This window comes from Phalacrocorax aristotelis, chromosome 5 (assembly GCF_949628215.1).
Source record: "Phalacrocorax aristotelis chromosome 5, bGulAri2.1, whole genome shotgun sequence".
In the NCBI taxonomy this organism is placed as follows: Eukaryota; Metazoa; Chordata; class Aves; order Suliformes; family Phalacrocoracidae; genus Phalacrocorax; species Phalacrocorax aristotelis.
The window spans coordinates 6,714,364-6,737,680 of NC_134280.1; the positions used below are offsets into that span (position 1 = coordinate 6,714,364).

General features: G+C 39.7%; 1 protein-coding gene across 1 annotated transcript in view; it reads left to right on the forward strand.

Moving 5' to 3' along the window:
- The window catches only part of LOC142057218 (von Willebrand factor D and EGF domain-containing protein-like), a 196,826-nt gene that overhangs the window by 118,584 nt on the left and 54,925 nt on the right, over positions 1–23,317 (forward strand). The window contains exons 18-20 of the mRNA XM_075092829.1: positions 2,870–3,007; positions 5,030–5,179; positions 6,637–6,801. Coding sequence (XP_074948930.1) covers positions 2,870–3,007; positions 5,030–5,179; positions 6,637–6,801 — 453 coding nt within the window. The remainder of the gene's footprint in view (positions 1–2,869; positions 3,008–5,029; positions 5,180–6,636; positions 6,802–23,317) is intronic.

Genomic DNA, 23,317 nt, shown 5'->3' on the forward strand with positions numbered 1-23,317 from the left:
GTTAACTCTTCTGAGAGCTTCCCAAACACCATTACAAGAGAAGCAGCGGCACAGGGAACGCAGTGTGTTGCTAAGCAGTAGCAACTCAAGTGCACCTGTGTATCTCAGGCAATGTAAAGGTACAATATAGGAATGGAAAAAAAGGCAGGGAGAAAAGCCACTGGAAAATCTGACAGGAGGATGACTCCAGAATTATTATCATCTTCAAATTTCTGCAGAGACTTATACGCATTTATTTCATTGAGTGTTCAAAGCTCTTTCATTTTTCTTCGACTTTGTTAACAAGACAACAAAAATCCCTCTTGTTTCTTCTTTTGGCCACTGACAGCAAGAACATCAGCCGCCCGAGAACAGAACTCATCCTTGACAACTGTATCTCAACCACAACTATTCTTTCTATCCCCATGTACCACTGTTTAATATTAAACTGGGGGCCAGGGGGCAAGATGGCACTATATAATTTCATTTTACTTTTCAGGAAACTGAAGAAAACCCCAAGACTTGTTCATGGTTTGTAACAACCATAGAGTCCCTAAATGAGATTGCCCGTTCCTTTAGAATCAACTTAATGTGAACACAGTCAAAAAGTCTTTCTCTGCATCTGTAGGTGGCCAGCTCCTCTCAAGGCATAAAAGGACTTTATCTTCTCAGCCAATTTCCCATGCAGGGATGGAGAAATAGAGCTGGCACAGAAACAGATGTTCCAACCTTGCAACCTGAAGATCTTTTATTCCTATTATTTTTATTTGTACTGTAGCAGTGCCAAAAGGATTGAGACTCCCTCATGTTGCAGTGCGCTGGAGGTCATGCAAACAGAATAATTGGCATTTCTTGCTGCAGACAGTTTTCTGTCCATTTCTGTTGTTTCTTCACCAACCTTCAGCCAAATTTCAGACTTTGCAAACATTTGTCCTTGGACTCAGCTGGATTATCATTATGCGCAAGTTGATGAGATACTGTGTAAAATCAAATCTCTCTGAAGGAAAATAAATGCTTACATATCCACCTTTAAGTTACAAAACTCAGTCAAGTGACTGAATTTTAAAGTTTAGCTTACTTATGGTGATCCTTTGCTTTCTGTAATTCTCTCACCTTTGAGATTTTAAAGCCAGCCCTCTGCAGCAAAAACTGAGTATGTAGGAGGGAGGAGGGGGGACTGGGGGCGAAGTGGCGGTTGTTACTGAAACTGGGAACTTCATTCCTACTTTCATTTTCTATGGTATCATGTTTAGTCTTTATATAATACCCAGAGAAAGAAAATAATTACTAACCTAATCAGAGGGTAGCTCATTCAGTATTTTCCAGAATGTGATGTCTAATAACTTCCCAACACATCATCAGAAAGCAGTATCAGAAAAAAGCAGCCTGATGCTACGAATGTGCTAATTAAATTATGCAATAGAAACAGTAATCCAAAATGTAACAAGGGAGGAAAAAAAGTTAAGCCCTGCAATACTATGTGATGTCCAACTTACATGAATGAAGCAAGAAGCATGTAAAACCAGAACAACTTAGCTTGAGATGGCACCAGAAAAGGAACATGGCTTTTGTGTTCTTTTTTCTTCCACAAGACAAAGCAGGCACGAGAAGGTGATGTCACTAACTCTTTCAGGCAGCTCAATCAAGAGAGACTTCAGTTTGAGTTTTTTTACATGGAGATGCTATTTTAACTTGCAAGGAGTCATGGAAGCTATCTAAAATGCTGAGGCAATGAGAGATGATATTGTAGGAGATTAATAATGTTCTGGTTTTATCATCCTGTAATTCATTCTGCTGTGACAAATTTCTTTTCTGAAGAGAAAAAAAAAATATTCTTTTATCCCTAAATCTTCTTTCATGATAAAGCTGGATATCTGATAGGGAACAAGCCTTTCTGTACCTTGTCAAATGTCTTGAAGCAGGCACCCGGACTCTCGAGAAGGGGTCCCAAGCTCCTTGGGTGTTCCTACAAGGCACAAAGGGTATGCCTTAATAGAAGTGATACTGGCTAGTTTACAGGCTATCAGGGCTGCATATTTCGGTAACCAGCAATAGCCTAGCAAGTATTCTCAAGTGCACAGAGACAGCAGCACGCATACCTGAAGCCTGAGGGAGTTTTTAACAACATTGTATGTGATTACTCTGCATAATTTGCTTTTCAGATAGCAATTTTAACTTTTGGGTCACCTTCCCCTATAGGTATCTGTTAAATCATCCAGAGCTGTGAATTTGAATATCAGTTGCTTTAAGGGATTTTTAAAACCTTATTTCCAAAATCAGTGCCAACAAAACATTGTTTGGGGTTCAAATCCTATAGCAGCTTATCTTCTGTACACCAGCACTGTGGCTCAGGGACATTTCGGAATGTTTCTTCAAATTTTAATTTTAAATAGAAAAAAATTGCTTTTTAAAAAATCTGATCATCTTTTCAGGTTAACCTTCAGCCAGACTCTATCAGGCTGGTTCACAATAAGCTATTAATTATGTGAGGTTCACATAGAAAAGAAAAGCACAACAGGTCAATGCACGGGTCCTCATATCCTAAAGCCAAAATGGTGACACTCAGTATATGACAAAGGTCTCACATAAACAAGACAACAAAAGCAGCAACAAAGAAGTAAAATGCAGGGAAATAATTTATTTAACATGCACAGTTATCTACAAGTGGTATTCTCAAGTTCAGCACTTCTGGTGCCAGTAATGACAGTAATAAACAGTGTGATAAAAGCAGGTTTAAGTGAGACAGTGGGGAATTTGGCTCTAACATGAGTGACGCACCCTGTAATGAGTTTACAGCTGAGAAGTAAGCCTTAGTCTGCTTCAACATTTGAGATGAGGAATAAACAGGGAATCTTTCCTGATTATTAACATCCTCTTTGTTTTGCCACAGGGCTTACTTGTCAGGAAGATAGGAATGAATGTGAGGAGAGCCTTTGTTTTCCTGGAGTGTCTTGTATGAATACCTTTGGATCATATGTATGTGGAATTTGCCCCAGTGGAATGGAAGGAAATGGTAAAACTTGCAAATGTAAGTGTTTTGCATGATTTATTTTACTAGATGGGGGGAAAATGGGTTTGGTTCTACTACTATTATCCTTAATTGAGTGCTTTGCCACTCACTTCCAGTATGGACCTTTACATACACAAAGCAGAATATTATCATTTTATATTAATATGGATAATTGCAAATTGGTCTGTTTGCTATTTTTTGCTGCAGTTTATTTTCATTTTGATTGGAATGAACACCATAGCATACAAAAAAGTATTTTCCAGATGCAAGCTAGGTAATTTGCCAAGGATGTTCCCCATTTCTCCACTGTTTCACTCCAAAATATACCTTCCAATAACAAGTACTTGGAAAGCACCCCTAGTGCTTTTGTACTGGGTGAATGCTATGTAAGCAGGATGTAGGGTGAGAGGAACGAGGTTCATGTGCAAATCCTTCACATCCTTTCACCTGTTTCCAAGGTGTGCTTTCATTAGAGGATACAGTCCACAGCTACTGAGCTCATGTTTGGCTTAAAGTCAAGCCACAGGTCCCAGCTGGTGAGGGAAATGGCAAGGAACAATTTTACACCTGCTCAGTATTTGCTTTTGAGGCAACAGACTTTAGTAGGGAGGCTAAAGTGGCTTCGTACTCTGCTGAGACCTTCCCAGTGCACAAGATGCGACCTACTCACATGCTGCTTGTTTGTCACATACACACAAATCTTCTCGAAAAATAACATTTGGTTGGCCAGAAGGAGAGAAATCAACACTTGAAGTGTTTCACATTTGTTTGTTTGTTGGTGTTTCCAAAGAAATCTGAAAAGCAAAAGATACAGATATTAACTGCGAAGATATTAACTTTTTGTCATATTGACTATCAAAAAAGAAAAAAAATCTGATGTAGAAAGTCTCAGTTGTAACTGCAGGATTCTGGCACCAGCAGGACTGCCTTTGCCAGGTTTACAATATCCCTTCAATCATATTGCCAAACGTCTGTACAGAATGTTTTTTCCCCTGTATTATTTGGCCACATGCGTTATTTCAAAGCAATTTTGTATCTGTTTCACTAATGCATATACTTATAGGTAATTTGACCAATGAAGGGAGGATATACAAAATAATGCCCTTTTTCTGAAATATATCAGAAAAGTCATTTCTTCCTTTGTATTTTTTTAATTACAGAAGGATTTCTCTATTTCCGAAATGCACATTTATTAGAAGGAATAAAACTGAGGCCTTCCTTGTCCACCTAAAATAGGATAGAAATCAATCTTTGTGGTTCTGATATCCAGACTTAACATGCCTACTCATAATTCCCTTGCTGAAGCAAGTATGATTTCCTTGCAGAAGCAAGGCTTCTGGGAGGAAAGAGGAGAAAACTGAAGTAACTTTATAGCCGTTAGAGTGGGCTATAGCTCATTGCATTATTTAATATATATAAAGAGTCATAGTCTCGGGATTTATTAAGAGTACAGAATATCCAAGAGATCCAAGAGTTGTTTAGCTTGCAGCAGGTATCCACATAGACTTTACAATCTCTATTTCATTCAAGAAATTATATTAAAATTATGCAGAAATCAATATTTTTTAGAGACTCCACCACGTATTTTGACACGTCCAAAGTATGCAGCTGAACTAACCAAAGGCATCAAACATGCACAACATAGTTTCAGAAAGAAGCTTTCAGGGAGAGGCACGAATCGGGCAGAGCACAGGTCCCAGTGTGTTGTGTAGCATCGTCATTCAAGTAACAATGCTGATACATGGGGACCTGAGGCCTTCGTGCTGCCCTTAGCTCAGTAAAAGATCACTGTGCATATTATGTCTCCCAGATAAGCAAAGTTCAGTGAGTTTGGGCATAGTAATTTTTTCTGTATTTGTGTTGAAGCTTTGCTGCATGTCAGCAGCTGACTCACCTGATTTGCCTTTATTTGCTCGGTGGTTGGCTTCCAGAATAAACTTATGTCAGGTTATTTGATTTGCTGTTACTGTTGCTTTTTGTCATCAATCACAGGTAAGCTCTAACACCCTGTTTCCTTGTCTCCATACTTTCTTTTCACAGCTCTGCTTGCTGCTGACATTACAAAAGCTTTAAGCAAGGAAAAAGGCAATGACAAAGGTGATTTGAACAAGACCGAGGTTAAGCAGCTACCGCAACCCTTAGAGAAGGATTCTCCTGTAATTAAGAATTTCAGTATAAGTGATGGACTTGGTAGGTATACAAGGATATGCAATCTTTTTCAGTTGCTGCAGTTTACATATTTGAAAGTCATACATTTTACACTCTTAACAGTAAACATAAACTAGCTGTTTGTAATATATCAGAGAAAGACAGGGTTAAAACTCAAAAACCCCCTTAATACATCAGACTGGAGGGCTGCTAAACAATTTTATACAGGAAGAGAGCCATTACAGCAATAGCAATCAGAATGGTCAGGCTTAACTAGAAATCACATCCCTTCTGAGGTAGAACAAAATCACTCCAAATCTTACTGATCAACGGAAAGCAAGATGATAAGAATGACACCTTATGCCAACGTGCCATTGCCAAGTGACGCTGACATTTTATTTCAGCGTTTGACAGGCAGTCGCTGAATTAAGACTGAGTTTTGAGCATAAGAGAAGACTGTCTCTTGAAGTATGAACTTGACTGTGGCAGCTGCTTTTCCCACGCAGAGCACTACAGCACTCTCTATCAGGGGTGTGCACCTGCACGACACTTACCGTGTCCCTGTTGCAGTAAGCGTTGCATGTTTAGTTGTTTTTCTAGTGAAAGCAGGGAGAATTGAGACTGGGCATATCTGTTGTGTAGGGGCATATGTAAAAGAAAAGATTTTTTTTTTCTCTCATCTTCTCTTTTTTGTATCTGTACCAGGCCAGCCAATGCCTAGCCAGAACTTGCCTCTTACAGGTATCCATCATAATGCTGTAGGCAAGGTGCAAGAATGATGCTGAGAATACTTGAGAATCATGATGGAGACCTCACTGGGGGCAATTAAAAAAGATCTACAACCATCATTAAGATTTTATTCATCATCTGTTCTCTGTCTTGACACTATTAAATACTTCACAGGCAGTTCATATACACTTGCTATTCAGTGACATCATAAGTGATAAAATATTACATACTAGCAGAGTGTTAAATTTTGCACATAGTTCTAAGCTCGTTAAAGCAGTCTCCTGTCATACAAAGTTTGACACATTAAAGATGATCTCTAGATCAGAAATATATATATTTGACGGTGTATTTTTAAAGGTAAGGTATATTTGCTGCAAGGTTTGATGATTACCTTCCAATTACAAAAGGCCAAATGGATGACTGAATAATACAGTTTCTCACTTAGTTAATCTTTCAGTTATGCTGAAAATTACAGTTTCTATATTATCCATGATAAATGCCAAACAACTTTGAGTAATAAACTTGAAAACATGTAATTAGCAGACTAATAAATCTTGCTTTAATGAGAAACAGCTGTTCTGTTGCACTGTGCCTACAGGACATTCTCATGTTTGGCTCAAGGTTTGGGAACATTCTGCATTAATTAGACTTTAAAAGAATAAAGCAGTTATATAGCCTTAGCTGGGCTCAGGCAGTCCCTGCTTAATTCTATATATGCATTTGATTTGAGAAATTATAAACGAACATGCTTGAACTTCCTTCTTTTTTAGGCCACGCAGCACCACTGTCACATATTACTACCTGTGCCAACAGGCCATGTTTTCCTGGAGCATTATGTTTTGATCGGAAACCGCCTTACATCGGATACGTCTGCGGCCGATGTCCAGTAGGGTTTTTTGGAAATGGCCGAAACTGTACTAAAGTCCCCAGACCAGGTACTTTCTAATTTTTAGAATTTTAAAAAGGTTTTACATCCAAAGGCTGTAAGAAAATATGAACTAGTATGGCATTACAATACAATGTACTTTAAAATCAAACACTGAAGGCTTTTTTTTCCTTCACTCTTACCTGATGAGCAGCTAGCAGGTCCTATTTCAGGAATACCTGGCTCTGAGAGTCAAAAATCAGTGGATTAACCACCTCATTTACCACTAGGGAGAATTCTTCACGGCAGGACTTACTAGGGAGTATGAGTCACCACATCTGTGTTTCTGCTGCCACATCACTGGCATTGGATTTCAAAACATGTTTCCTCCTCAGTAAGATCAGAACATGACACATGCCAGTATTACTCTGCTTTCCTTCTTCCTCATTCTTTAGCTGCAAGACATCTCTTCTCCAAGGTGACCTGTGAAGATGATGATAAACAAAGTGTCATGTAAGGACAACTGTACGAACAACTAATAGCAACAGATAATTAAAGCATTTCAATAGTATCATTCGTAGCCTGAGCAATAATATTCCTTAGGGAGCTCTGAAACTCAGCTGGTCCCATTAATCCTGAGGACTGATCATTAGAAGAGGTCTTCTGCTGTGATAAAAGAAAAGCTGGGTCCTGACCTCAGGCAGAATGTGGCAATAGCATAGCAATGACTCATCATTCATCTGATCCTGCAGTCTCTCAATGAAATTCTCATAATTCAATGTGTGGCTCCCCAGGGACAGCCTGGATGGTTGTCCCCTTTGTACTGCACGGGATGATTTGCCGAGAGAACTCATGTTTAATCCTTAATAATGATAGCTACTATATCAGATTCCTTGGTTTTCTTCTAAATCTTTTTCTTAAGTATTCAAGACAGACTAGTTTGAAACCTGTATAATTGTTCCCACACCTCCTCCACTCGACAAACCCACCTTCACTCTCATTCTGGATCCAAATCAATGACTGTTACCTTAGCGTTATATTTTAATGCACACTATCAAAGCGGAAGCAATTTTACTGCTTAGTGTAGGTATCATCCAATCTCTTTGAACTATAAATTGATTTTAGCCAGTTCTCTGCATCTAAAGGTCACAAAAATAAACCCAACGTTTTTCTTTCTCAAGCAATGAGTACGTACAATGTATTACTTAGTTTGTCAGAGTCACTAAGTCAGCTATTGACTCTTCTATAACTTGGGGAAGCTGTAAAAGTAGTTGAGCAAAATAAATAAATCATTGTGCATATAAATAAACTAACAGTGCTGTTATTGCCCAAAGCTGCACCTTGTTGTTAATGGGATAATGGGATATGCTTTGTACACCCCAAAGGTCATTTAAATGCTGTTGAGTAGAACAGATAGTCTACAGCTGTAGATAGTGGTACAGTAAATCAGACACACTTACATTGTGCTTATATAAACATTAACAAGTAAATTTGCGTATGTTCTAAAAAGGGAAGCGTAGACAGTAGTTGCCATTTGCTGTGATTCATACCTGCCATACACAGCTCCAGGCAAGATTTAAGAAATATCCCAAGTATCAGGATCTGAAACTAATAAATGCTTCTTTCAAAAGCCAGTTGTTTTTCAGAGGCCGGTGGTTTGTTTTTCTTTTTCCTCTCAAATACACAAACTGAGCCTGGGACTTCACGCTGCAAACATGGCCATGCAACCAGCTTGAGTGCTCTGGGGAGGCAACAAAGAGGAAATATTTTTTGTTCCATCAGAACCTTATATTCACTCATGTGAATTATATCACAATATAAACGATGAGAATCTTGTGCCTCAAGGTTAGACGAGAATAGTAATTTGTTTTAATATTTAGAAATGAAAGCAATTGCTGCAGCTGTATGAGTGTCCTAATTTATGACCAAAATGATCGGTTTAACTTCCTTTCTCATGTGCTTTGCTAGTTCAAGCAGAAGTATTGTATAGCATTGAAGATTAAAAGATATCAGACAAAAAAGAATGAACTTTCAATTAAATTTATGTACAGTTACAGATTTCGATTACTGTGAAATCCTCCCTGTTAGAATAATAGCTTCTCTCCCTTGTAACTTACGCTATCAGTCTTCAAATTAAACAGAACCGATCCTCTTCAGCTTGCTACAGTGCTTGTGAAAGTACTGAGATTATGTGCCACTTCTTTCCAACTCCAGTAATTTTAATCTAAAAATACTCCTGCTAATCCCTATTTTGTACTTTTATTGGCTGCTTTTGACATGAAGTTTTATTCAATTGTTGTGATTTAAGGATAAGAATTTTTTCATACCGAAAACACGAGAATTACCAACTGCCTTTGTAGACTACTGACGAGAAAAAATATGCCAGAAGAAAATTGTTTCCTAAGTCAGTGTTTGATGAGCTGCACCCAAAAGTCCTTCAGTTTTGATTTATAATAAACAAAGCACCATTTCCTCAGCATTGATATGGAATAGGTATTAATCTTTTGATGTACCTGACTTACTTCAAACTATGTAACTCCACAAATAAGTTTCTGAGCTATGTTTACCTGCTCTGCCAACAATGCAGGGCCTCAATCTACTCTCACTTACGTGTTTTACCTGGTTTATATCAGTAGTTTGTACCAGTTTAAATAAACCAGACTTAGTTACAACTGTTTTTGAAGTACATCAGATTAGTCTTAAGAAAAAACCATCGCCAATATCGAAGTCGGTATGAAGTTTCACATATAAAGGGAAATTATTATTTTTAAAAATACATTCTCATATCAGAAACAAAAAACTATTTCTCTCCCTTCAAAATCCATAGAGCAGGTATCCTACATTTTTTAGAAAAAATTTACTAGTAGCATCAAAAGTCCCTTAATTTTGCTGGGATTGTAATAAAGAGGAAAGTCGAAGGAATTTAAATCTGTCCAGGCTTCCCTGGGCACATTTCACATTTGTATAAAATATCTGTTACCTTTTTGTTAGAAGAAGCAGATCCATTAAATCAAACCGTGCAGTATCATTAGTCATATTCTTGGCACAAAGAAAATTAATATATCCTAATGGGGGATGTTGGTGATGTTACAGCCTGTTGCAATATTAGTTCTCTTCGGACGTTACTGGTATTTCTCTGGACTGGTTTCATCACTCACAGTCACAGAGATACCCATCTGTTTGCACCTTCTTTAGCAGGTTAGAGAGGTTGGCGTCATCAGAAAAGATTTATTTTTTTCCTATTAGTAAATCAGCAATTTTACTGGACAAAGCAGTGCCACATCCATCACTGACAAAAAATTGTTCAAAGCCTGCACTTTATGCCTCTCCTGGTTTAGGGAGCAGAAGATCAAGGGAGAGGATTATTTTATGATCTCTGTCATCGAGTTCTGTTTTTCCATTCTGAACACCACTGCTAGCTCTCCTGCCATTGCGGTTAATTTGCAGTATTGTAGACATTTGGCACTTGATATACTTTTGTATGTGCCAGCTACTCGTTATGTTTATGCACTCTATATTTTACACTATTCCAGTATCTGCACGATTCTTCTGAATTCACTTTGATTTTACTTCAGAGAGACCTCTGTGACCTTCTCATTTGCACCACTGTCAGATCAACATCAAGGTGTGGATTTAAATGGAGAAGAAAATGTTTTGAATTAAAAGAATGTGTGTGTTTAAACACATAGTGCTCAGTCTAACACCAGAGGAAATTATTAGACTTAAGTTTTACATTCATAACTTTCAACCTTGAAATCAGTGCTGTCATTTTTAGCACTCCTCATTGATCACTGTCCATGAAAAATAAATAACTCCAGTAAGAGCTTTGGTCACCAACCCAAGGTTTCATCTCTGAAGCTAACTGCAGGAATAGGGACCTCTTACTGCCTGGAACCAATCAAATGATTTTGCTTCAAGAGATGACTGAAGAACATAACAGACTCCCTTCATCTCTTATCTAACAGAATTGATGAATTTGCATTAAAAAGATCAAGGGCCAGATTCCAGTCTAGTTACACCAGTGTAAATCATAAGTGAGTCCATTAAACGAATAGCATTACCCTAATGGAGTGAGCCAAGCGCTGTTCCTGGAAGACAAATCTTAAAACCTGTTAAGGCAGGCACATCACACACAGAACTTTTAAATACGAAATCTGTATGTACCAACACGTGTAGATAAAATGCACACAATTTTCAGCATTCCGAGGGCGCTTCGCAATGAACAACTAACCAGTCTTGACTTGGTTTATGCAATGAGTTACAAGGCTCACCTAAAGGCAGGAATATTTTGATGCTGCAGTCCTTAGCTGTGAAGTTGTCTGAAATCCTTGCAAAGAAGGCATAACAGAAATACAAAATAAATAGTAAATAATACTCTGATTTGCCTCTGTGTGGTAATAGCTCTCAGCTATTCTTGTGGGCTCCAAAACCAGGAAGCATTTGCATCTCAGTCCTGTGGCTTCCAGCTTCTAGCTCTGACTCAGGTCATTTAAACTCTGTCCACAATTCATCTTTGGAATTCCTGGTGGAAGTTGCCTGTCCCTTTTTAATATTGTTTCAGTGTTTCTAGTTGGTGTATTTCAGGAAAAAATGTACATTTTTTCAGACTGACCAGTTGTGATATGATGATACCTCCTTCAAGGGGTACATGATGAAATGGGAGCTGAAGTGGGGTTAGAAATGCCACAGAAAGACATTCCATATAAACTTGGACTCATGAAAGACACAGTTTTGCAAATGGTATACCAGTAATCTTCACATGAGGCCAGGCTCAGCCTGGCATTTTGGACATAAGCGGTGACCCTTTCCTGCCCTCTGAGTATGTAATTGCCACTGAAAATCCACTCCTGTGCTTGTCAAGGTAGAAAGGGAATCTGAGAGTCTGATGGCTTTCTCCTCCTTAGGGATACCTAATAGAATATTAAGTATTTTCAGAAAGATATCAACAGAGGCCTGTACGGTATATGCTATGACCCAAACATAACAACTAAAGTAGGCATGGAGGGAAGAATATGTTTAGATAATTTAAAAGATAAACGGTTTCCAGCTTCACTGATCCATATACTCTGTCAATCCAGAATTTGTTAAGTGCTTCCAATGCAGATAATATATTTAGGAAATGATGTAGCTCAGCAATAGAAGACCAATGAAGCCCAAGCCATAAAACCACTAGGGAAGAAGACTCAGCTATATGCCATGAATAATATTTACATTCAATCAGAACATCAAGTACAGATTACATTTCCCTCCTACCAAGAATGTGCCACCTTTTGCTTAAGCAATCACTGTGCCATCACGACTTTTAAGTGACAATAACAACTCAGTTTCCAACAAGTAGTTTTTTACATTGACAGAACAGAGAGCAATATTATCTCCTCTTAAAATTTCCAAGCTCATTTAATCATCTAGCTATAATAGCACACAGCTTTTAAAGCAAGCCAACCCTGTTTCTACAAATTTGATAAGATTGCTGTTTTGTTAAAGGCACTTAGAAGCCTTTTAAAACTGTAAGTAACTCATGCTGGACCAATATCCTGGCCCCATTATAGCAACACAAGAGTTTTGCCACTAACTGCAAAAGCAAAGCAGGAGTTGAAGAAAAAGGATTCATAAGCAATACAGAGCACAGTACAGCACAGGGTGGGTAAAAACAGGCGTGCAATATACAGACCCATCATTGCACAGGCCAAAGTCTCACAATCGCTAGCCCTTGTTCTTGGGGGAGACTTCAACTTACCAGGTATCTCCTGGAAATACAACACAGCAGAGAGAAAGCAGTCTCGGAGGTTCCTGGAGCGTGTGGGAGATAACTTCCTGCCACAGCTGGTAAGTGAGCCAGCCAGGGGAGATGCCCTGCTGGACCTGCTGTTTACGAACAGAGAAGGCCTGGTGGGTGATGTGGTGGTCAGAGGCTGCCTTGGGCTCAGCGACCACGACATGATAGAGTTCTCGATTCTTGGAGAAGTAAGGAAAAGGGTCAGCAAAACCGCTACCCTGAACTTCAGAAGGGCAGACTTTGGATTGTTAAGGAGTCTGGTTAACAGAGTCCCTTGGGAGGCAGTCCTGAAGGGCAAAGGAGTCCAGGAAGGCTGGATGTTATTAAAGAAGGAAGTCTCAAAGGCGCAGGAGCAGGCCATCCCCATGTGCCATAAGTCGAGCAGGTGGGGGAAAAGACTGGCTTGGGTGAATAGTGAGCTTTGGCTGGAATCAAGAAAAAAAGGAGAGCTTACTGCCTTTGGAAGAAGGGGCAGGTGACTCAGGAGGACTACAAGGATGTTGTGAGGTTATGCAGGGAAAAGATTAGGAAGGCGAAGGCCCAGCTGGAACTTAAACTGGCTGCCAACATTAAAGATAACAAAAATGTTTTTATAAATACATCAGTGACAAAAGGAGGGCCAGGGAGAATCTCCCTCTATTGTTGGATGCAGAAGGTAACCTCGCCACGAAAGATGAGGAGAAGGCTGAGGTACTTAATGTTTCCTTGCCTCAGTCTTTAATAGTCAGACTGGTCATCCTCGGGGTTGTCAGGCCCCTGTGCTGGGAGATGGAGACAGCATGCAGAATGAAGTCCCAGTTGTTGAAGAGGTGGCAGTCACCGACCTGCTCTTCCACCTGGATGTTCACAAGGGGCCAGATGGGATCCACCAGAGGATACTGAGGGAGCTGGCAGAGGAGCTCGCCAAGCCACTCTCCATCATTTATCAGCTGTCCTGGTCAACCAGGGAGGTCCCAGATGACTGGAAACTAGCAAATGTGACGCCCCTCTACATAAAGGGTCAGAAGGAGGATCCAGGGAACTACAGGCCTGTCAGCCTGACCTTGGTGCCGGGAAAGGTCATGGAGCAGATCATCTGGAATGCCATTACATGGCACATGCGGGACACCCAGGGGATCGGGCTCAGCCAGCATGGGTTTATGAAAGGGAGGTCCTGCCTCACTAACCTGGTCTCCTTCTATAATAAGGTGACCTGCTTAGTGGATGAGGGGAAGGCTGTGGACATTGTCTACTTGGACTTTATTAAGGCCTTTGACACTGTCTCCCACAGCATTCTCCTGGAGAAGCTGGCTGCTCACGGCTTGGACAAGTGCAATCTGCGCTGGGTTAAAAACTGGCTGGACGGCCGAGCCCAGAGAGTGGTGGTGAATGGAGTCAAATCCAGTTGGTGGCTGGTCACGAGTGGTGTTCCCCAGGGCTCAGTGTTGGGGCCGGTCCTGTTCAATATCTTCGCTGATGATCTGGATGAGGGGATTGAGTGCACCCTCAGTAAGTTTGCAGATGACACCAAGCTGGGTGGAAGTGTCGATCTGCCGGAGGGCAGGAAGGCCCTACAGAGGGACCTGGACAGGCTGGATCGTTGGGCCGGAGTCAACAGTATGAGATTCAACAAGGCCAAGTGCCAGGTCCTGCATTTGGGTCACAACAACCCCAGGCAACACTCCAGGCTTAGAGGAAAGTGGCTGGAAAGCTGCCTGGCAGAGAAGGCCCTGGGGGTGCTGGCTGACAGCTGGCCAAGGAGGCCACCAGGCCCCGGGCTTGTGTCAGCACTGGTGTGGCCAGCAAGAGCACGGCAGGGATGGGGCCCCTGTGCTCGGCACTGGTGAGGCCCCACCTCGAATGCTGGGCTCAGTTTTGGGCCCCTCAGTACAAGGAGGACATTGAGGTGCTGAAGTGTGTCCAGAGAAGGGCAACAGAGCTGGGAAAGGGTCTGGAGGACAAGTCTGATGAGTAGTGGCTGAGGGAGCTGGGGTTGTTTAGCCTGGAGAAGAGGAGGCTGAGGGGAGACCTTCTCGCTCTCTGCAACTGCCTGACAGGAGGCTGTAGTGAGGTGGGGGTCGGTCTCTTCTCCCTAGTAACATGTGATAGGACAAGAGGAAATGGCCTCAAGCTGCACCAGGGGAAGTTTAGGTTGGACATTAGAAAAAACTTCTTCACGGAAAGGGTTGTCAGGCATTGGAACAGGCTGCCCAGGGAGGTGGTTGAGTCTCCGTCCCTGGAGGTCTTTAAAAGAAGGGTAGATGTGGTGCTTCAGGATATGGTTTAGTGGTAGACTTGGCAGTAATAGGTTAGTGGTTGGACTCGATGATCTTAAGGGTCTTTTCCAACCTTAACGATTCTATGATTCTACGAATCTATGAAATTTAGGACTAATTCCTTAACATCTTGCTGGTGTTGATGAACAAGTACCTACAGATGTAGTGGCATTCACTTCACTGGACTTGCTTGCAGAATCAGGTGACTTTCACTGCCAAACCATGTGAATTCTGCCCCCAAAATTACATGCCACATGTATAGAGGTGGTTCATTTCTGAAGGGACACAGCAACAGCCTATAGCTAACATAATAAAACTGATCCTCTGGGATGTAGGAGAGAATTATCTCTCATGCTGATAATTTATTAGATTAAGAATTTCACAGAATCATAGAATAGCCCAGGTTGGAAGGGATGTCAAAAGATCATCTGGTTCAACCTTTGATTTCTGAAAGAGAATTTATCTCCTGTATTATGATAAAAATACAAAAGACTTCTGTTTTGTTTTGTTTTAATTCCTATAGGACACAGGTGGGGTAGAACTGCACACCAGAGAGCACCACCAGAGCTCTCTGGTCTATAAGTGGTGGAACAGCTGATAAATCTTTCATATTACTAAAAAATAACAGTTCTCACTGAGTTTCTCCATACTAACACACGTTGCTTATGATACTTACAGAATACTGTCTTAAAAATCTTAGATATGAATCAAGCTATTGGTTTATGAAATCTTAAATTCTTTTAAGTTAATGTAATACCTCACAGGACAGGTAATCCTTAAGCTTTCTTGCTTCCTTCTTTTCCAAATGCCTCTGGTCAGTTCCTAACTTCCCTTTATCTTTGTCTGAATGCAAAAAAAAAGGGACCTGTTATCTTCTTCATAGCTATTTATGTCACAGTGTTGAATCCCTCAGTGACCTCTGCTCGATTCAAAATTCTAGCTCCATTAAAAAAAATAATTTCCATAGCGTGTCCTCAGAGCCTAAGAGAGGAAAATATTAAACACAACACTGTTGCTAGCTGAAGTGCCACTTTCACTCATCTGAATACTCTTTCCAAGAGAAAAATTACAAATGTTATAAAGGCAAGTCTCATGACACGACTGTCACCAACACGCCACCATAGAATTCAAAGGGAAGAAGTAAGTTCTGTCAAGAGCTGATGACACCTGAGTTAGCAGTGAGCTATAGCTAAACAACCGTACTTCAGGAACTGTTGCGTTAACAGCATGTTCTGTTCAGATGGAAGATAAGCTTCGAATTCTGCACTAACGCTGCTTGCTTAGCTTGGATTTAGGGGTGACAATACCTCTTCTAAACTGCAACCTGAATTTGATGCCCATTGTTCACAGCCTTTATGCACCACTAAGTGGACATACCATTCATCATCACTAACCTGCTGGCAACAGCGAAAAACCCATTTGGTTAAACTAGATACAAATTAGCAGAACTGACTAAGAACTTTTGTGACTTACCATCTGAAAACTTTTTATTGAAATTCCTTGCTTTTTGTTTTCTATATTAGAAAGAAACTATAGATAGTTGTCAACCTAATCAGTTGAAATTGTGGAGAACTCCATAAAAGCATGATTTCACTAAGGGTATTTATACATGCTTATATGGTATTAAAATAGTTTCATTACCGGTCTCCAGCAAGGCATAGTTCAGATTGTTTCTTGGCTTTCATATGTAAAGTAACTCATTTTTATGGGTTTACAGCCCAAAACAACATAATTATAGTTTTAGACCATTTACTTCTTGAATTGAATAAAAGGAGAATTTCAGTAAAATATTCAAATTTAAGCAATTTTTTTCTTTGAAGAAATATTATGGATTTTCTTTTGAAGAAATGTTATGAACTTTCTTTCTAATCTATTATTACAATTCTAAAGGATTCTACACAGATGTTTCATAGAATTAGATAGGAATGCTTCTGAGACAATCTGTCTTAATTTAGCCTATTTTGTATATATCTCTCAACCTGTTCAAGCCATGAGAGAGTCCGAAGGCCCATGAGGTATCATCAGATAAGAACACAGTTTTTATTAATTTTTCCATCTCTTGCAGCACTGAGAAGGAGTAAAATATACTGCCAATTCCTGAATAGAAAATATAATTTAGTTTTATGAACTCTATCTTAATGCTGTCTTTGTAGCTGCTGAAATAATACAGTTGCAGACTCAAATAATTGCAGAAGGTAGAACAAAAGAGGAGAGGTAAAAGTTCAGACCTGAAAGATGGACAAGGGATAATGAAAGAAAGGACAATGAAACAGTTATGAGGGGGTTAAGTGGGTGATCCATGGTGTTTTGAAACACAACCATACTTGCCCTTTGCTTCCTGTTTTGATAACGGCATATTCAGGGAAAAGCACAAGAAAAGCACTTCTAAAAACTGCAGCAGAGAATGGGTTAGACCCAGGAATGTAAAGAGCACAGAAAGATCTCGTAACAAAGGAGAAAGAGGAGCAAGGCTCCTGTGCAAGGGGTGAGAGCACATCAAGTGTGCTGAGTTTTTCCAACTCCTAGAAGACAAGTTTTCAATTAAATCCTCAAATAAACTGGAAGGTAGGAGAGGTGTTTCAGAAAACATTGTTTGTTTGTAAAAACATAGCTGGTTTATAATCTCCATACACAATCCAAAAAAGATACTGATAAAGAAAAATATTGAAGGGGGGGGAAAAATCCCTTTCGGGAGCATACTCATATCTTCGCAATCAGTAATTCCTACACCATTTTTAAAAAAACTGTCTCTGGTGACCCTGACATTAAAATTTCTATTGAAAACTTAGAGAAAACATCAGGGAAATAAAAAAAAAATTTAAAAAATACAACAAAACCCAACAAACAGAGTCCGCAAACAAAGTTCACAAAATACATCCTTTACCACAGATACCCATTTTTCTGTACAGCTATCATTGTGTTCACTGCCTTCTTGCAACACTCTTGCACTTTGCCTGTGCATGATGTCTTGTCCCAAGAATCTTACTAACCAAAAGCTGATGGATACCTCCTTGGAGCACCGAGACACATACTCGGCACTGGTGAGGCCACACTACAAATACTGTCTTCAGTTTTGGGCCCCTCAGTAGAAGAAGGATATCGAGTTACTGGAGCGTGTCGAATGGGCAATGAAGATAGTGAAGGGTCTGGAGGACAAGTCTGATGAGGAGTGGCTGAGGGAACTGGGATTGTTTAGCCTGAAGAAGAGGAGGCTGAGGGAAGACCTTATCACTCTCTACAACTACCTGACAGGAGGCTGTAGTGAGGTGGGTTTTGGTCTCTTCTCCCAGGTCACTAGCAATAGAACGAGAGTAAATGGCCTCAAGCTGCACCAGGGGAGGTTTAGATTGGATATCAGGAAAAATTTCTTCACTGAAAGATTGGCCAGGCACTGGAACAGGCTGCCCAGAAAGGTGGTGGAGTCACCATCCCTGGAAGTATTTAAAAGACATGTAGACATGGTACTTCAGGGCATAGTTTAAGAGACATGGGGGTGTTGCGTTAGTGGTTGGACTTGATGATCCTAGAGGTCTTTTCCAACTTTAATGATTCTATAATTCTGTATTATGTGAAAGTGTCATGAATTATGATAAGTTTCAAATTTAAAGCTGTTTTGTTACTTTCTGACTTGAGTGTTGTTCTAGAAATCCAGCTTATAGCCTGATACTACTATTATCTACTCAGGACACCTATAAAGGAGCTGATCATTTAAAGTTTATGGAGAAATCTGGCTTAAATGAATACAAACTAAGGCAATATTAGTGCCCCAACTCTTTAAGATTTTCTTTCTCTTAATCTCTAAATTATAACCCTTTCTATTGAAGAAGTTTTACGAATAGAAAAATATTTTGTATAAGGAAAGGGCTATACCTAAGCAACATCTTTCTAAGGCATTGTTTTTGTATTTGTTGAGTGTGAAAGGGATTATCTTCATGTATTCCTTGACATATCTTAGAAAAGACTGAAAATATTCTCCAACATGTAGTCAGTAATATAATTTCTATGTTCATGAACCATTTGCTTCCTGACCGAGCATGTCAGAACCCCCATTTTCTATAAATACCTCAGTTAATGAATTGAGATGTCAATTATATCGTTCGGAAAACCTAGAGGCAAATGAACTATATGGTGATGCAAATAAATACAAAAGACCTTTAATGCGACATAAGCAAACACACTACCTCTTCTTGAGGTAATATTTTCTTGTATACTCACACAGGCTTTCAACATCCCAGAACTGGAAAAGTACATCCTTGATGGCAGAGTCTGGATCCCATTCCATCTGTGGGAATCATTTACTCTGAATACAGGGAGATTTGTAAACAGAGTTTAGTGGGCGAGCTGGCTGAAGATCCTAGGTTTACTCCTCCTCAAAAAGCATTGTGTTAGAGCAGAATGATTTTGTATTTCATACACACAAAACAAATTTGCGTTGCAGATTATGAATGGTATTACAGAACTGCCTATGTGCAACTGCAGCTGCCTTTGACAAACAAAAGAGCCTGAAGCAGAGGAATAGTTATAATCAGAAGTGACTGAGTGATGCAGACTCCATAGAATATTCCTTATTGCTCATGATTTTGTTAGGTGAAGGGCAAGAAAATGACTCACCAGGTAGCAACATCAGCAACACATTTTCTATCGGGCTGAAACATAGCTCAGGGACAGTGAACTAGATGTTTCCCTTTTAATCTTGTCATTAAAGCAACAAGTGAGTAAATGTACCCATCACAGAAGTGGTAGTTTGAGAGCAAAGATTTTATTAAGACTGAATGCACTGAACGCAGATGGATAGAGAGTCGTGTGACTGCTTTGCTCATGTGCTGACCTGTCTGGATGTAAGGCACACTAGGTCCACAAGCTGTCTCGCTCTGTTAGCCCAGCACAAGCTAAATAGCCTGGCTGGTTCCTTCTGTCTGCCTATGCACAGCTGGTGTTTTATTTCTACAAAAATAATCCTGGAACTACACCCGTTGTAAAATTTGGGAGGTTGAAGCTGTACCTCACTTAAAGGAGCTGAGGAATTTATTCTGGGAGTTATTGCTTGTGATTGTAAGAGAAGGGACATCGGTGACTGGGAAGTTCCACCAGCTTCTGGCGGGGAGATTCTGGGTGCTAGAGGGGAAGGAAGGGAGAATCAAAGCTATATTTCTGAGTATTTGGGAGAGGGAAGATATTAGGCTATGCTTGGATGTCTAAACAGAAGATTTAGGAATTAAACACACTCTGACTAGAGAAGAAAGTTACGCCAGACCTTAATCAAATAAAATGGCAGATTAAGAATTGATGGAAAACTAGAATTTCCCCAGAGCTTCCTATTGGCAGCTGTTCTGTTTCCCCTTTCTCACCAAGTAAACACAACAAAAGAAAAATTAATATGGAAAAGTAGAGACAGAAATGGGATGATCCTTAATACTCTGGTAACAAGACTTCTTAGACCAGTGTAATTTTTCTATTCTCTCTTGACATTTTAAATAAGAATTATGTGCTGGTAGATATTTCAAATTTTAAATGATGACCCACATAGTGTAATATGTCAGAAGACCATTTCTCTGTTGACATTCTTCTGTATGAGAAATGTGCTACACAGCATGTACTAGTAAATGTTAATAGCTCTAAAACTACACAAATTGTAAATTTATTGAATTGTGTTAATAATGAGATGAATTTTTAAACTGTTCACAGAATTCTGAAGTCTTTGTAACCTGATCACAATTAAAGGTGACATCAATTAAATGACAAGAATTAAACTGACATGCAGAAGAGACCACAGCCAGATGGTCTTGCTAAGGAGAAGGAGCCAGCCTCCACCTGAAAAGTAGACTGGTTTGGGGCATTTTATTAGATTAAAAGAGAGAGCAGCACTTGAGATTACATGGCAATGCTTATAGTGTGTCCCTCATGTCATTACTTAAAAATGTTACACTTACACATGAAAAACAAAACTTAAGCTTCTAACTCGAATATCTGCAAAGAGAATCATGGCAATGAAAAGGTAATAAGTACTCATGTCTGCAAGAAGCTTAAGCAAGTGTTTGACGTGTTGGTTGGTAGTTGTAGGTCAGATGGGCTGTCCGAGGCACATGGCTTGCGAAGAAATGTGTGGAGGTGCGTAAGTCTAAGACCAGCAAAGGCTTAGGTGAACAGCACAGAGGAATAAGGTAATCAACCTGGTCCACCCTGTCACAGGAAGAGTATGAAATGTGTGTACCTTCTGTAGGAACAAAAATGGTTGTGGTCAGAAAGGGATGTGATTTCTCTTAATTCAAGACTGGGTAGGCCTTTTTCTGAAAGCTCGTAAATGCAAAAAAGTAACCAGAAACTCAGAAGAGAGAAAATATATTAGATTTCTTTTCTGTGTTTCAGAGTGTTGATATCTTATACTGGGTTTAAGAGACTGTCAAGTGTCTTCTCTGTTTGTGAACTGCTTTCACTACCTTATAAGTCATTTTATTACCCTCAGAATGAACATGATCCTCTTCCACTACAGATATCCAGTAGTTCACTATAAAATGCAATTCAAGTGACAGAAGAAATCAGAATTTGCTGTGCCTTAACCACGCCTCGACAGCATTGGCAAGCATGAACCAGAGACTGGTTATGACAATTCTGATTTATAAGCTTAGTGAGAGTGACACAAAGTATCTGAAGCACTGGGCTGAACCAGAGGCTGGGGGTTTCTCATGTGGGGGAACTCCTGCACCACACAGATGGAGAGTGTCGTGGTGTTGAGTTGGATGAGGACTGTTAAACTTCCATCTTGGGAATTTGCCCTGTGTCACCCTTGCTCTAATCTTCCCCAGACAGGGGACAACAGAGGAATCCATCTTCTCAGGGCCTGATCCATCCCAGCATTATGCTGTGCTTACAGTGGTGTAACGCCATCAATATGAATGGAGCTCCTGCCATGCACAGCTGGAGCAAAGCAGCAGGTCCTTGGTCTCTTATCTTCGTCTGTGAAAAATAAACTCAACCGTTCCACTGCTGCACATTTCCCCGTTAGTATAAGCAGAAATACTGACAGGTAGTGAAAATGTATTTTTGTACCGTCATATAACCTTGAGCAGTTTGCCTTGTCATTTTTTTTGTTATTTTCATCCAGTCCAATATGTAATCGTACAGTGGCATCACAGAGAAAACCAGATTCACGCAGTCACACTTCTGCATTTATAATGGGTTATACATTTGAACATATTGATCGACTGCAAGGAAAATAAATTGAATACAGGATTTGAGAAAGCCGCTGACTACAGCCAACTGAGTCTGCAATCTCTGGTACACTTCTTTGTTTTAACTTATTTAGATATCTGGAAGACCGCAGAAAGAAATTTTCAGGTATTCCAGAAAAAATCTATCGTATCCTAATCCTAACTAAATGGCACTATAAGTAAAACTCTGAAATAATGGAAGCTGAGAGGACACTTTAGTCGCCACATTTGAATGATGCCAACATCTTATGAAATTTAGTGGCCTCTACAGAGTGGATGAGAGACCTTGATCAGTACTATCATAAGGAACCACCAACCAAAATGTATCAGTAGTATTATTTGAGATGAAAAAATTGCATTATAATAATACACTCCAACAATATGCTTCCCCTTACAGGGAAGGCTGAAGCTTGTTTGCAGGATGGTTATATCACTATATCATTTGATAAAAAAATAAAAGGTTTTCCTTTCTTGGGCAGTCTGATTTCCTTACTAGTTACTAAAATTTAGTTAGGAGGAAAACATTTAATTATGACACAGTGGAAGGAGCTCAAAGCTATAATCAGGGCTTATTTTGGAAATTTGTCAAAGAGGTCATTCAGTCCTTCATTGTCATTCCTGTTGATTTCTGGTCCCTGAACTGAATTTTCTAAAGGCAGTAATAATCATCTATTACTGATAATTTTCTATGGGGATATTTCTTTCATCTTCTCTCATTCATTTTTTAAAATCCTTTGACTTCTATGCTCTCATGCTTTTTTTGCTGATTAATTCCCTGCTTTACCATCTCTTTTCTTCCATTCTGTGTACCTCACCATTCATCAGCCTTACTTTGGACAGCAAAGTCCATGTATTTACCTACTGCTCTACTAAATACCACGTATTTACCTACTGATGTCCATAACTTGATCCTGTACCATTGTAAAACTCCAAAACATTATGCTTCAGGGCAATAAATACTCATCAGCCACTAGTAGAATGACACAGTTTATCAGCCAAATAAATACAACTTTGGATGCCAAGATTTGCTTTGAAGTAGTCAATGCTCTAACTTTCATTTTGACCTTTGCCAAGCACCTTAATCTCTCTCCTTGCTAACTATGGCTAATTTCTACATCAACAGGAGTTTTAAGAAAGTGATTAATATTTACATTTGAAAGGAAGAGGTATATCCCACATGGGGTTAACCCTAGAACCAAGTGAGGTTTTTTGTTCAGGATCCAATATATTCCGTTTCCTATGGAGTGAGTATGCCAGAACTGGTTAAAAATAGCTTCTTCCATTCATTAGAGTCAGCAGATGGCCATTAATCTTCCTGAAAGTATTGATTCAAACTACTCGTCTCCA